This window comes from Mucor mucedo (genome assembly GCF_025094135.1).
Source record: "Mucor mucedo strain NRRL 3635 chromosome Unknown EV154scaffold_140, whole genome shotgun sequence".
In the NCBI taxonomy this organism is placed as follows: Eukaryota; Fungi; Mucoromycota; class Mucoromycetes; order Mucorales; family Mucoraceae; genus Mucor; species Mucor mucedo.
In genome coordinates, this window is record NW_026252424.1 from 54,100 (window position 1) to 69,076 (window position 14,977).

Below are 14,977 nucleotides of genomic sequence, written 5' to 3' on the forward strand. Positions count from 1 at the left end.
TTACTTTCTAAGACATTCTTTTGTATTTTCAAATCTTGCGGGGCAGTCAGAATTTGCACAGATACCACATTTAAATTTACAGTATAGTGACTTCGAGCTACCTTTACAAGTGGGAGAAGTGTTTTGGCACAATTGGCATTTTCGAGGAGCTCGCTTTATACTTTTCTTGATAGGGCTATTGCTGCAGGCTAATTCTGTAACATTGTTGCTTGAGTTTATACTGGCATGGTTAGACTCCACATCGATTATCTGCAAAGTAGTATTATTTCCAATTCCAAAAATATTAGATGGATGAACTTCGTTTGGAATATCAATAAGGGTAGGTGGCCTAGGTGCAATGTTGATAGGTGTGGAAGTCGTTTGTTCTAAGCAATCACTACTTGGAGTGATTGTTCTGTTAAGTGTGTTAATAGTAGGTTCAAGTCTTCTGTACTTTTTGGCGGCTGTAGATGTATTGTATCTTCGTTTAGATTGAGCAGCTAAACGAATTGATCTTGATGCTACTATGTTGTGCGCTACTGTATCACGGTACTTTCTTCTATCTTCAAGTATATTATTATAAGAGCAAAGATGCTCAGGCGTTTTGTAGTATATGAAGTTGGTAGAGGAGCAAATCTTGGACCAAGCGGCTGCCATTAATCCAAAGTTCACAATGCCATTGGCAGATTTAAGGTATGCGTATTTTGAGTTTTCATTGGAATCATCCAACATAAGATCAAATAATGATTTTTCTTGGGGAGTATGTACCGCAGTTACTGCATATTTGGTTCCTTGACATTTGCTCAGATATCGATAAATAAACTGATGGGATGCATAGTACATGTTGGGAAGTTTCACTATAGGTATAGCGCTAAGTTCAAAAATTCTTTGTTCAGTGATTCTTGTTTTGGCGAATCTATTCAAGTTATTCTCTTTTTTTTCTTCTAAAAAGCGTTTTGATGGATTTTTGTTATTGACTGACTTGATTGTTGTGTTATTTTCAGGTAGACCAGACTGGAAATACGTATTGGGGTCATAGGGAAGCATCAGGTGGTCATTTTTGATATGAGAAGGAATTGGTGATATGCCAAATTTTTCATTTGTATGACCATATAAGTAGGCGCTTTCTAACATACTACTTCCAAAATAGGAATCAGTTCGCATTGGATGCCCAACTTTAGAACGCAGAGCATCAATAGACGAGATAACCAAGGGCTATAATGACTTTTGTGAATAATACCGTAGCGGTTTTTAGAGCCCATCTATGAAATGGCACATTGTTAATAATAGCTTGAATTAAACAAATTGCATTTAAACTTACATTAATGTTGTGAAACAGACGGTAATCATAAAGAGCCATATTAGTGAGTCTTGGCCCAGCATTAAAAGACGAAAATTTTCTGATAATATTGAAATGACAGGATCCTTCCACAGATGAAGTACCTCTACTACAAGCATACCTCATTAAACCTTTTTTATCGAAACCTTTCTCCGTGTACAAAGGCGGGCCATCAACAATATCAGACACATATCCAGCCTTAATCTGATCCATCACTCTTTTTGATGCTGATATAGACTCTTTATCAAATAGAGGATTTCCCGTTTTTATACATACAAGATTAGCATATTTATCAAAGCAATCTGGAACAAGGTTTGCGAGCTCATTTGGCGGCGGTATACTTCTTCTAACCCGCTCCCATATGAAATCTGGATTGTTAACTAAATGAGTTGCCCAATCTGAACCAATGCTGATCACATATTCTTCTACTTTCTTTTTGTCTTCTTCATTTACAGCAAAAAGACAATCTCTAAACCTGCGTTTGAAATCCTTTGCCATACCATGTCTTAGAGATATAGGTATCTGTTCGATCAAATGAAAAGCATCCTTTAATACTCTACTAAGAACCGTTGCTTTTTCGGAAGTACTTCTATGTTCATCAAGTCGAACAGGCGCGTTACTAGACGAGAAAGAGATATTTGCAGGAATGGTTGACTCGGTAAGAGTCTCCGAATGTATATCCCTGAGATTTATAGATTCAGAGGCGGTACGCAGGCATTTGTATTCCACATATGCAAGAAAGGGCACGTCTCCGAACATCTCCAAAGTAACACTTCTGTCTTCACATCCACTATTCGCTGCTTTGTATTTATCCAAAATTAATCCAGGACGTTTAACTTTCACGAACTTGATGAGAGCCATATCAGTTTTTTCCAGGGGAGTAAAAATAGAATTCTGTAAAGAAAAATCATGACTTTCAGGATTATTAGAGTCAGCAATGTAGCCAAAAGCTGCCGCTGTCACTGTTTTCGATGCACTTCGGGGGAATACACCAACAAACGTACCAACTGGAGTATTTTTTGTAACATACTCATTCACCAGTTGCATTCCTTTTACAGAATTGTAAACGGCAATCGCTACATATGCATCCAAAGCTGCGTATCGTTTTTGCTGATCACTTAACTCCAGAGCTTCCCAATTACTTAATCTAACATCATTGCTTTTTGGAAGATGAATTTTAAGAATAACATTACATATGTCACTCAGTGATTTTCTACTACTGCTAATAGCATTACGATTGAAGCAGTAAGTACCAAGCTCTAGCTCGCCATTGGTCTCAGAAACATATCGTTTCAATCTTGTCAAATCTCCACCAACATTTTTTCCAATTTTTCTTATTCTTTTGGAAGCTATGATTTCTTTGAGTTTTCCAGGAAATGTATTTCGATCAAAGCTGAAGTTTCGGAAAAGGAAGATAGTATTTGATTCCTCATGATAAATTTGAACTAAAGCAACATGGCTTGTTGGGGCACGGGTTGTTCTAAAATTGGGAGCGACCCATTCACAGTCAAATCCGACAAAAATCTCGCTGCTGTTATCGTCAACATCAATAGTATCTAAAATTTTCTGACATGATTCATCTATCCCTTGCGCTGTATCTCTTATTTCGATTGCGATACTTTCAGGCAATACTGCTGGAGGAAACTGATCTTTGTTTGATAAATTTGCATCGCCTGTAGATTTGTCAATCACAATTGCTCGTACATTGTCTGAAAGAGAAGGAATATAAGCCTCGAGTGTATTTTTGTCTGCAGCTACGTTGTCAGTATAAAACACCTGTGGCATATCAAATCCATAACGTCGATAACTTTCCATCATAGACCCAAAACTTCCGGATAGTTCCTTAAGAGATTTTGTGTGAGCCAACACTTGCATTCGTATTTCCTCATATTCGTTCATAACAGTGTAAAGAGAAGAAAACACAGATGTACCGTTTGTTTTGCCCATGTGCTTAATTATTTTAAAAGAGTGATCTCCCTTTAATATAATTCCATCAGTCATTGAAGTCAACTGGTCCATGAACGGGACAAATTCTTCAATAAGCGACGAATAAACATGAATAAGATAGTTAGCGCAAGGAATATATCCTGCATACGTTTGCTTATCACCAAATGAAGAAAACTCATCATACGACACACTGCCACCATCTCTTTTTTTTCTTAGGCAGTCAATCATGGTGGGATTTTGTAATTTTTCAACCATTTTGTTGTAATACTGGAATTGAAGCTCATCGAAATGTTCAGTATGCATAACTCGTAATACTTTACTCAGTCGCTGTGGCCCAACACCGCTTTGAAATAAAGGTCGCATAAGTTTTGCAAGCTTAGTAGATATTCCAGAAGATTCGGTCAAAATGGCTGGAAATTCTTTGGCATAAATTCTAGGTAACTGTTGCACTAAACCCTTATCATATCCGTTGAAAGAGTGGGGTGTTTTGTCGTTGGTGCATCTGTATCTTACAGTCATCAGGTAGAAAGAGCTTAATAAAATTTAATGTAAGTTGTCTACAAAGATAATCGCTAAAAATGACATAGCTAAATACTTACTCATCTAAATCAGTAATTCTTCTTGCTCTAGGACATGTATTCCATTCTTTAACAAAAAACGTGGTAGGTGTACTACATTTTGGGCATTTTAAATTTGAAACAAGGTGGTGAGGAAACCACAAAAAGACTCTTGGCTGGTATAAGACATTTGGTGTTAACTCTAACTGATCTTTTAGGGCAAAGACAGGATTCTTCCTTTGTACTCAAAAAGTTCCATTTTGGTATTCTTTTGGTGGCTTTGGAAATCGAGGTGGGTCCTTCTTGTTGTCCTCTTTTATTCTATCTTGAATACTCTTCAAAAATTTATCGATAACACTGTTCTCTTGTACCAATCCAGCATCTCTATCAATCTTCTGCATCATATCTTCGTCAAGTTCTTCCAACAACTCTTCTTCTCCGAAAACATCAGTTGTTGCGTTTTGGAAATCATTTGAAGAGGATTGTTCCTGATCGTTCGATATCTCTCTTATTTCTACATTATCGCTTTCGCTTAACTCGGTTGAAGTTGTGTTTTGGCGGCCGGTATTATTATTACTAGAAGATAAAAATAATAGAATTATCTTAAATGGGCGTTAGAGTTTTAGAATGTATGTGGATCGTAAAGAAGGGTCATTTCTTACTTCTTTATCTGTAGCCGTTGTATTCTCAGGAATAACGTTTGTTTCAATAAAATCTTCGGGATTCGTGTTTGACACAGAGGTAATGTTGTCTGTAGACGCAGTAGTATTACTTTGGTTAGTCAAAAAGGCCGTCATTCTAGACTGGTTCGCACTATGATTTCGAATAAGAGTTGCATTGGTTGTACCGAAAGGACGTCCACGATTAGGACGTACTCTGTCTTTTGTTACTCGTGGTTTAGTGCAATTAAACTTTCCCATCGGTTACTTTGAGGTAAGATGAAACTAGATCAATCAAAAGAACGTTACTGAATTTTTTTTCTTTCTTTTTTTCTTTTTTTCTTTTTTCTTTTTTGACAGCTTTACATGTGACTAGTGTTTTTGCACTAATACATAGCACTATTATCTCCAACCATTGCTCTCTCATATTTTTTATGGAACCGTTAGTAACTTGAATACTCAAGCTTATTAAAAAAGGTGATGGTATTTCATCCGTATTATTAATGCGTGAAAACTAGAAAATGTATCTTTTGAACTCCATTACACTCTTTTTTGTTCTCTTATTGGCTATCTTACACTTGTTTTATGGCCCTCTTATTGGCCTACATATTAGAAGCTGTATTTAGCCTATCAAAGCAGCCCGTTTTCTTTTAAACTCCCTTACACTATTCAAACTCCCTTACACTCTTTTCTGCATTTTTATTGGACAGCATACCCCCATCTACAAGCATACGGCCTGAAAATTAACTGAATCGAACACTGAGCTGAATTTCTGAATTTCCTCTGAAATTTGTCTGAGCTGATTCAAGAACTTCAGTAGCCGTTTAAGTGTATTCAGTGTCCCAAATAAAATTTCAGTCACTTTTCAGATCACTTTCAGAACGTTCAGATAACTTTCAGCATTTTTTTATTTACAGTGAATACATATATAATCTCTCTTTGTCTTGTCCCCACCTTAATAATTATTCTGTTCTGCTCTTGCCCCGCCCCGCTCCTGACAATGACAAAGAAAAAGTGTCCATCGTTCTGTCACGCAATGGAACAAGTTTCGAAAATCAATTGAACAAAAACTCTACCTGGATTTGGAAACGAATCAAACGAAATATCCCACCTCCTCTTATCTTATATTCCAGTTTGTATAACCTTTTTTTGTTATTTGGTTCCCTTAAATGTACGAAATCTGGTTTACCTTTGTTTTACAAGGTGGCATGGAAAAGTGCAGTAAATGTTCTCGTTGCAGTAAAGGATGGGCATGTGTCAGATCCCCCGTGTCTGTCTTTTAACCATGTTCGTGGTAAAGATCGAGACGGTCTAACTTTGTATAGATGTATCAGTGTCGATCTGCTCTCCATAGATTTATGCAGGTTTATTGTGCTTTGTCATTGAACAGATTAGAAAAAATATCTGCCAGGAGAAACTATATAAATGTTGTTGAGCAAAGAAAACTCCCTGTAGAAACATGGCTAGGCGATGAGGAAATGGATTTTCAGAAAAATTGCGTTTTTATAGATGAGGCCGGGTTTAATGTTAACATCACTCGCAACATAGGATGGTCTAAAAGAGGAACACCTACAAAAGCCATCGTTCCATCCGCGCGAAGTACATCAATTACAATTGTGGGTGCTATTTCAGTTGATGGTGTTATATATATTTCACTTAGAAAACCTACATCATCTGTTGCCACTAAGAAAAGAAAGGTTGACGGTAGAAAGGTGAAGATTAATGGCCGAGTGGGCACGCGGTCATAGCACTTCCTTACGTATATAAGCAGCATGATGGATTGCTTGGACCGAAATAGGCTCTTTGGCTACTATCTTGTAACGTATAATGCATCTATACATAAGCCAGCTACAATTCGAGAGCTTATTGAGAATAGAGGATATAAATGCGTTTATGTACCTCCTTACTCTCCGTTTTTAATTCTATACAAGATTTTTGGTCCAAAGTAAAGGCAGGTATTAAAAGGAACGCTTTGGATTCAAGTGATCTTTTAACACCGAGAATAACGGGGTCTGTTATCAACGTAACATTGAACGAATGCTGCGGATGGATTAAACATTCAGTATCTTTTTTTCTTCGTTGTATTGTTAAGAAAAAGATGTTATAATAACATTCACAAAAATTAAATTCTCTAAAAAATACAGACATTTTGCAGAAAAATTATCAACCACATTTGGAAAATTTAGCGTCTTACTTTGGAAAAAATTTAATCATTTATTGGAAAATGAGGTGTGAAATCCGGTAATAACAAAACCCAGACTTTAATAAGGTAGTTATCGTTCTTCAAAATTGGGTTGTAAAAGGCATATTTTTATTTATTTTATCTTTTGTCTAATTTATACTGTATTTGAGTGAGACACAATGTAACTGTTACCACCTAAGGACTCATGTACTCTTCAATTACTCTACCAGTGTAAGGGAATACACTAATATTATTTATCCTTCAATTTCATGTATACTCCGGGCCGGACAACAGCACCATAAAACACATCGATAATGTCGGAGTAAAAAACATTTAATTACATATTTCGTAATTATGCTTAGAGCATCCCCAGCGGTTTGCTAAATTTATTAAATTTGTTTTTTTTTTAACAAAATGAAACTCCAGCCGTTTGTTAAAAAAAAGCTAAATTTGTAAACGATCAATTTTTTTTTAAAAAATAAATAAATCTGACATTCTTTCAATTTTTTTGCCTTTTCCCGATAAATTTTTAAAATAACAATGTCGTATCAACAACAACAACAAAAGCAATAAAAAAAGCAAAAGGAACAGCCCAAGGGTAATAAGCGTGCCCGTGGCAATAACTGGACTTTCGAAGAAGACACCCAGTTGTGTAAATCTTGGGTCGAAGTCGCAACCAACCCAAGTTAGGGCAACGAACAGAAGAGTCCTGACTTTTGGAAGGCTGTCGAAGAAGACTTTGAAGTTAACTTCTTCAAAGTCTACAAACGTCCTCTAACTGAAAGAGCAGAAAACTCTCACCAGAACAGATTCACGACGATTGCATCTGCTGTCAACAATTTTTGTGGGTTTTTTGATACTTGTATCAGAGGCCCTGCCTCTAGTGGATCTGATCCCTCTGACGCCGTATATAATACAACTGAAAATTATTTGACATATGTAAAGACTTACAGTATATTTTTGAAACAAAAGGTTATTAAAGCCACTAAGATATACACTACGCAGGAAATGAGTGACTGTGTAAGATTGTTGGGAACATAGACAAGCATCTTTATAAAATTATTTTGAAGATGAACAAAATAAAACCATCAACTATTTGTGACGGGAGTTGAAGTTTAAACGAAGCTAAATTTTTTCCAGCATGACAATAACCCTAAGCATACCTCCAAATATGTCAGAGCATACCTTCAGTCCCAAGGTTATCAAGTTATAGATTGGTCGCCGCAATCACCTGACCTCAATCCAATCGAAAATATGTGGCGATCATTAAAAATTAGATTGAGCGAGTACGAAACACCGGCACATGGTATACAAGAGCTATATGAACGGGTAACCGAAGTTTGGTATGACCTTATAACAAAGGAAGAGTGCCGAAAGGTCATTGAAAGCATGCCAAAACGTATTGAACTGTGTATAAAGGCTAAATCTACTGGACCAAATGTTAAACTCAAGTTACCAAATAAAAATCCATTTTTTTTCACCCGTGCAAAACTTTTTCAATGTAACGCTTGATTTTGATTATATTAGAACCTATCCATTTATAACTCGGACTTATAAATTAAAATTATATTATTGTAGTTGAAACGTGATGCTTTTTAATGATATATTTTGCATTATATTTGTTAACTGGGAGTTTCCTTAATAACGTAATTTCCAAAAAAAATTGTAAATCGTTGTAGCAGTTTTGCTTGACACTGTAGGAACTATTTTGAACATGTCTAAGCTCATGATAGTGGGATCACTGCCAGTGTCAATCAATGTTGACACACTAATGTTGTTACTTTGATACAGATTTTTGGCTTTGTAAATTGCGTGTTGGCCACTTTGGTTAAACAAACCGAACATCCCGCATCATCTGTATTTGTAGCAGCATCCACCTGTTGTACGGATGCTGTGTTTGGATACTTCTTTGAATTTCCGCTCTTTTTCAATTTATCCTTGCGGAAACAAACCTTAGACTCATGTTTATGGCCGCGAAATTCGCAGTAAAAACGGATAGGTTTTCATTTCCGCTCGTATTGTCGTATATAAGTACCTTTGTTTCTTGCTGGCATACTTGGTTGATATGGATGATGAGCTACAGCTAACAATGTATCCATAAGGTTCATGTCGGTGGGTTCTTCATCATCCACATACGGTTCTGCCGTTGTACCAATTGGCTTCAGATCTTCTTCTCATCCACCTTTTTTTTCCGATTCTAACACCGACTGGGTGGCATATAAAAGTGTATCAAAAGCTTTCACCTCATTTTTACTGAGTACAGTACATCTATTTTTTAATGAACAATTGTAGTTAAAACGGACATTTTCAGAAGTTCAAAGCCCGCTTTTTACACTGGTAATTTTCATATTTTTTGATGGGCAGGTCTAACTTATGGAGGTAAAACGTTTTACTGGGGTATATTTGATGGATTTTTACGAATATTTGCATTATAATAAACCTCAGGGACATCTATGGGCCTGCCCATTGTAAATATCTATTTTTTATCATCTGTAAAATGTTTTGCAAAAATTAAAATCTTGCTCTATTTTTTTTTATGAAGAATTCGATGACAAAGAAGATAATAAGGGGTTTCAGTTTTAACCCGCCGGACTGTTCGAATTTTGTTTAACGATTCAGTTAATTAACAAGAGCCAATAAAATGCTTACAAAATTTTAACAAACTGAATCCCGATAGCGACCTTTTCATTTTCAAGTTTATGAACGATTTTTGTATTTTAAAATCCGAGCGAATAGAATTTTTCCTGACTCCACATCGTAATAATGAGTAATAGTTACAATAAAAGAGTTCAGATTTCCCGTACTTTTTGTAGGAAAATAGCCCAAAAGAAAAACGAGTTGCTATGAGCAATAAATCAGAAAACTTTTAATCAGATTAAAAAAACCAAGCATAATTATTGAAACTGTTTTTTTCTCATGTTCAAACTCAACCGTTAAAAAAAAAAAGTCGAAATAAGAGTCGAAAATATCAAACAACAAAAGAGTTGGTGTGGTATTTGACAAAATATTACATAGAAAAGTAATGAGATAAAAGTATCTTTTTATTAGGGGTGTCAAAACACTGGTAATAGTTCTTAAAGGATAAGGTGGATATAGGTTATTAACACTGATGTTAATAATAAAGTAGTTATGAAAGTGAGCACCAGACTGGAAGTAGTCAACTTAAGAAATTTTATAACATAAAGTTTTTAGGATAAGAAGATAATCAACGATGATTTTAAGAGGGCGTAAGTAATATAAATATAAACTGATTGCCAAGATTAAAAAGAAAAGTAATTATGTTATTATAAACAATATCTTATATACGGTTTTAGTAATAAAGAGATTCGAGCCGAGTGTGAAGTATGAACTTGGAGTTAATTGTTATATGAAAAGTATAGACTTAAGATAAACAAGAAGTATGAAAGTTGAGGGAAACACAAAGGAGTCAATTACAAGTTATTAAGAAACTAGATTTTTAGTCAAGATAAAACTGAGGGAATATTTATTAAGAAAAAAAAGGGACGTAATTATAGAAAAGATCCTATCCTGTGTAACACCAAGTCAATTTAGATTGGCTGCAACAGGGGTCAAAATAGACTGAAAGAACTCTTCTGCTATGAAATAATTGATCCTTTTTATATTGCACAACTCTCCTGAGTTTTAATGATGAGTCAACCTTCCTGGTTTTGGAATAGATATATACTTTGTTTCCTGCCTTGGGTTAAATGTATACTACTCGTTAGAATTGTTTCCAGATAACGTTGTCCCATATCAGTGGATCGGGAGCATGAGTATTCTAATAAATCTTTAGTATTACGAGACACTTATTTATCAGATCATGCAACGGTTACTGTAAAAGATGCATACTTGTTTGTCAAGTGTAATTGGCAATATAACATAATAGTTGATCATTTATTCTTTATCTTTGTAATGAATAAACTACGATCCCAAATATAAAATGTCTTATCGATATTTGTATATTTGGTTGTAGAAGCTAAGTATCCATTAATTCATACACTATTTCTTTATACTCTCTATCAGCAGTGTAACTATATCAATATATAAGTAAATGAACCATTTATATTAATAGCTGTTCTATTCTCTCTCTGGGTAGCTAATCCATTGAGAGAACTATTAATATTAAGTTTCTCTTTCTTATAATTCATGATTGATATGAGAAGTTTATCTTCTCGATCGGTGATATTGTAACTCAGTGGTATAGCATTCTGCATCCAACTGTCATTCGTATATCGTATTTAGGCCAATCATACAATCTTTTATATAGAAGTATGTACTCGAAGTAGGATAAGTTGTATAGCAGTATACAAGCGTATGCTGATATGCAACATCAAAGGTTGTTTTAATTCCATAGTTTATTTATTTAAACGATTTGCTTAACTATTCTTAAGTGAATCGTACCCAAATACGACAGTTGGTCGGGTGTTTTTTTTCATCGAAATTTTTCGTTATTTTGATTGGATAATTTTGAAGTCACAAAACATTAAAAGAAAAGTTGAACAGCCTGCGGGTTAAAACTGAAACCCATTAATATTGCTGAATTTTGTGTAGACTCTGAATTCATCTGGGGGATAAGTTTTTTCTTTTTTAAAACATCAGAGTAGAAAGTTGTTAATTTTAAAATAGATGGTCGGTTTTTCATTGTCAACTGTCCGGTTGACCAGTCGTTTTTAATTTTCGAACGGCGGGTTGACCGGTCGTCTTTTAATTTTCGAACGGCGGGTTGAACGGTCGATGTATAAACGTTGAAAATTGGCCGGAGCGGTTGGTATATCTAAGCGTATACGACGTATATGCCATCTGAGGTTTCAGCTTCATATGTTGTGCTAACAGTTGTTCTAGTTTACCACAACAACTATTTGAGACAGATTGGGAAGCAATGTGTCACAAGCGTTGTAATAGGGTCGGATTTAAGCCATAAAAAGTTTTATCAGAGTTTTAGAGAGGCTACAAGAACTAGTCTAACAAAACCATAGCGACCTTGGGTAATCTACATTATTTGATATTTAGAAGATATGTCTGAATATTACAGTGTTAATTCATTTTTTGAGGCGTGGTTAAGTAATTTTCTCGGTCCATACATAGCATCTATTTTATAATAAACATTTTAAGGTGAAAACGACAGTTGGGAAGTTTAAAGCCCGATTTCTACACTAGCAATTTTTAATTTTTTTGATAGAAAAGTCTAATTTATCGCAATAAAACGTTTAACCGGGAGATACCTGATATATTTTTATGAAATTTTGCACTGTTAAACACCTCCAGGACATCTTTGGGTCTCCCCACTATAAATGGCAAATTTTGTTTTGCCATCCGTAAAAAAGTTTTGTGTGAAAAGAAAACAATCGGGCTCTATTAGTTTAAGAATAACTCTGTAATAAAGAACACAATAGAGCCATGTTTCTGACACATGTTAAATTCATAGAGGAGATAACGTTTTTTTTTTTTTTTTTTTTTTTTTTTTTTTTTTTTTTTTGTTTTGGAAATCGAAGCCAAAAATTGTTCATTATATAATATATGCACTGTAATAAAATCGAAAGAATAAAATTTGTCACAAAACCATCAGTTTCTTTATTTTAATTATTTAGCAATCTGGTTCTCCCCAAAAATTAATAGTTATGATGTTCGATAATGACAACTATTACGAGCTATTGGGGATTTTATTTTTAATGATTATCTTACTATTCTTCAATTTTAATTAATTGATTGCACTCGATTTGAATTAGGTGCTGTACTTGCCCTAGTTTAGGTGTGTTTTGCACATTAATGCTTGGGTGGTTTGTCGTCATGAGCCTTTTTGCAAATTTTGGATTAAGAGCTGAGTTGCCTGTTATTTATGGCGTACTTGTTAGCTTTTAGACATATTTTTTTATTTCTTTGAAAGAAACTTTATCATATTTGCCTCTAGAAGGCTACTTTTTTTCCCAGTAATGTATTTAACTTCTCTAAGTTTTTGTATTAGTTTGTTTCCCTTACTTATGTAATGTTATCCTGAGAAAAGTGCCAAAGAAACGTTAATTTGAATTTTTTTACACATTAACAGGCAATTTAATAAGTGACTATGTAATAAAATGCCATATCAACAGTGGATATCTGTAGGATAAATTGTTAGTTTTTTGCTTCGTGTAATTTGATGTTCTACTAACTATCTCACGTTAGGTTTTAACCGATAAGCAAAAGCAACACTTTTACACGCATTAGCTGTTATAGAAGCCGTACGTAATGCTGTTATTTCCTGTATGCAAAACATTGCAACGTGTACACAGTTAGTATTGTAGAATCCGTAGTATGGGTTGGTTTTCTGGCAGAGATATTATTTTGAAATGCTAAAACTCAGTCTGAATATTATTTCTTCTATCTTGATGTATCAATTTAGTATGTTGGTTTATATAATTTTATATGTTTAAAAACAAACTGATACAAGAATATGCGTTTATAAAAATTTAAAAGCTTAATTGAATAGAAGATATTTACTTAACAAATTTTACTATAACTAGAGCTTTTTAGCTCGCGATTCCTGTTATTTGTTTCTCGTGGACAGGGTAGAATATATTTAACTCGCTGAAAACGTGTTGAGGTTTGTACAATTTTTTTTTTTTGTACAAAACTTGAGTCCACTGTAAAAGCATTAATGGTATCAAAAAAGGCCAGGTATAGACCAGGTTAAATATTAACATAATAAAATGATACCGTATTGTTTCCCATTGTTGCAAGGCGTGTACAATATATTGTCTTCCTTTTTGGTTTATTAGACGGAGTATAAATTACGTAGTTGTAAGCCTTAGAGATTGAATGGAAAAAAATAAACAATCCCAAAAATGACCCATATAAGGCAAGATACCCTCTGCCATATAAAAAATAAAAACCTTCTCATTATGTTCCAAGTGTTGGTAATTTGAATAAAATGCTGAAACGAGAACTCAACAATGTGAGAAAAAGAAAGGAAAAGATAAACAAAAACTCTAGATGGTGACATTAGACCCTATATAAATGACTTACAATGATGTTGAGTCAAGAAAATCTAGTAAGCTCTTTTTTCTTACGAAGAACGGCTTTCCCAATATTGACATAATAATGTCTTGAGACTTTATCAATGCTGTTTTATTTGTACAGAATTATCTCTCCATAACAGCAGTTGAGAGCAGCCAATTTTGAGAACCATTTATTATGTCATCTTACCCTCCGGGAACCACGTATTTTTACCGCAGCGAAGCGCAGATCAAAAAATATGTGGTCGGAGGGGCCGTCTAATAAGCCTTTTAAAAATGGGATCAGCGACCCGAAGGGGAGCCCCATTTGTTTTTCGAATAAAAATTATGAATACAAAAATCGATATCAGACAATGCGGGAATTGCTCAATCACCTTAGCCTGTAAAAGTCTATATTTCTAAAAGAGAAACCATGTTCGATATGGCGATATAAGAAAACAGTGGCATGTTTACATTGAACTTCGTTCGTACACAATTAGTAGTTCGTTTCGATTTACAGGTGATCTTTTGAAATTTGTTAAATGTTTTGGAACATCCCACAACTTTGGCAAGTAAGAATAATATTCAGGTCAACAATAGTTCTAATGAATTTCATTTCTTTGCACGAATGACAGACCTATATTAACTGATTGTTAGTCACAGTCATATGTGTTATTGTTTCTGTAAATGACCTTTGAAATGCGGAATTAATCAATACAGGCAAGTACAAATTTCCGGTTCTGGCTCCCTATTCATACCTGGGGTAGGACAGAATTTTCAAAAAAATTGACCAATTAATTTAAAGGTACTTCATCCAATCATATCCTCAATTTTTGATAAGATGGGCGCAAAAAATGTTAAGATAGGCGCAAAAATGTTAAGATTTATTGTTAATCTTAACATATCATTTTTTTTATCTTAACAATTTGTTCTGTTTCATATTATCAATGTCGTCGGTGATGGGTAAAAAAAAAAATAATAATAAAATACGGAACCATATTTGGTGTAGATCTTTAGAGTTTGTATTTAATTCGCTTATCCATCGCATAATGAGTTAAATAAAAGCTCAAAGGAGCACTTATTCTTTAGTGTATAACTGTACAATTAATTTCAATTTACTTAAAATTGACATATCATAAAAACTTTAATTGGTTGATTTGACTCTTCCTACTGTCTTCATTCCAGTGTTCTTTTTTCGAGCTTTGACTTTACTTGATGATACGTAATGGAAAGTGTTCTAGCATCCTTGTATTTGTTGTAGTGCCCGTTGGCACGTCCTTCATTGAAACACTTTTTCCAGTCCATGCGTTTGTGGTCTTTCATCCAGGCCATAACAAATTCATCAA

The 14,977-nt window shown here is 34.5% G+C and overlaps 1 protein-coding gene across 1 annotated transcript; it reads right to left on the reverse strand.

The window, feature by feature from the left end:
• EV154DRAFT_569009 (uncharacterized protein) lies at positions 1 to 4,012 on the reverse strand (the record flags this gene model as incomplete). The annotated part of the gene is made up of 5 exons (XM_051606110.1): positions 1 to 1,154; positions 1,220 to 1,241; positions 1,301 to 3,797; positions 3,865 to 3,936; positions 3,993 to 4,012. The coding sequence occupies 5 exons, from the start codon at positions 4,010 to 4,012 to the stop codon at positions 1 to 3; spliced, it is 3,765 nt and encodes a 1,254-aa protein (XP_051452623.1).
• Positions 4,013 to 14,977: the final 10,965 nt, after the last annotated feature.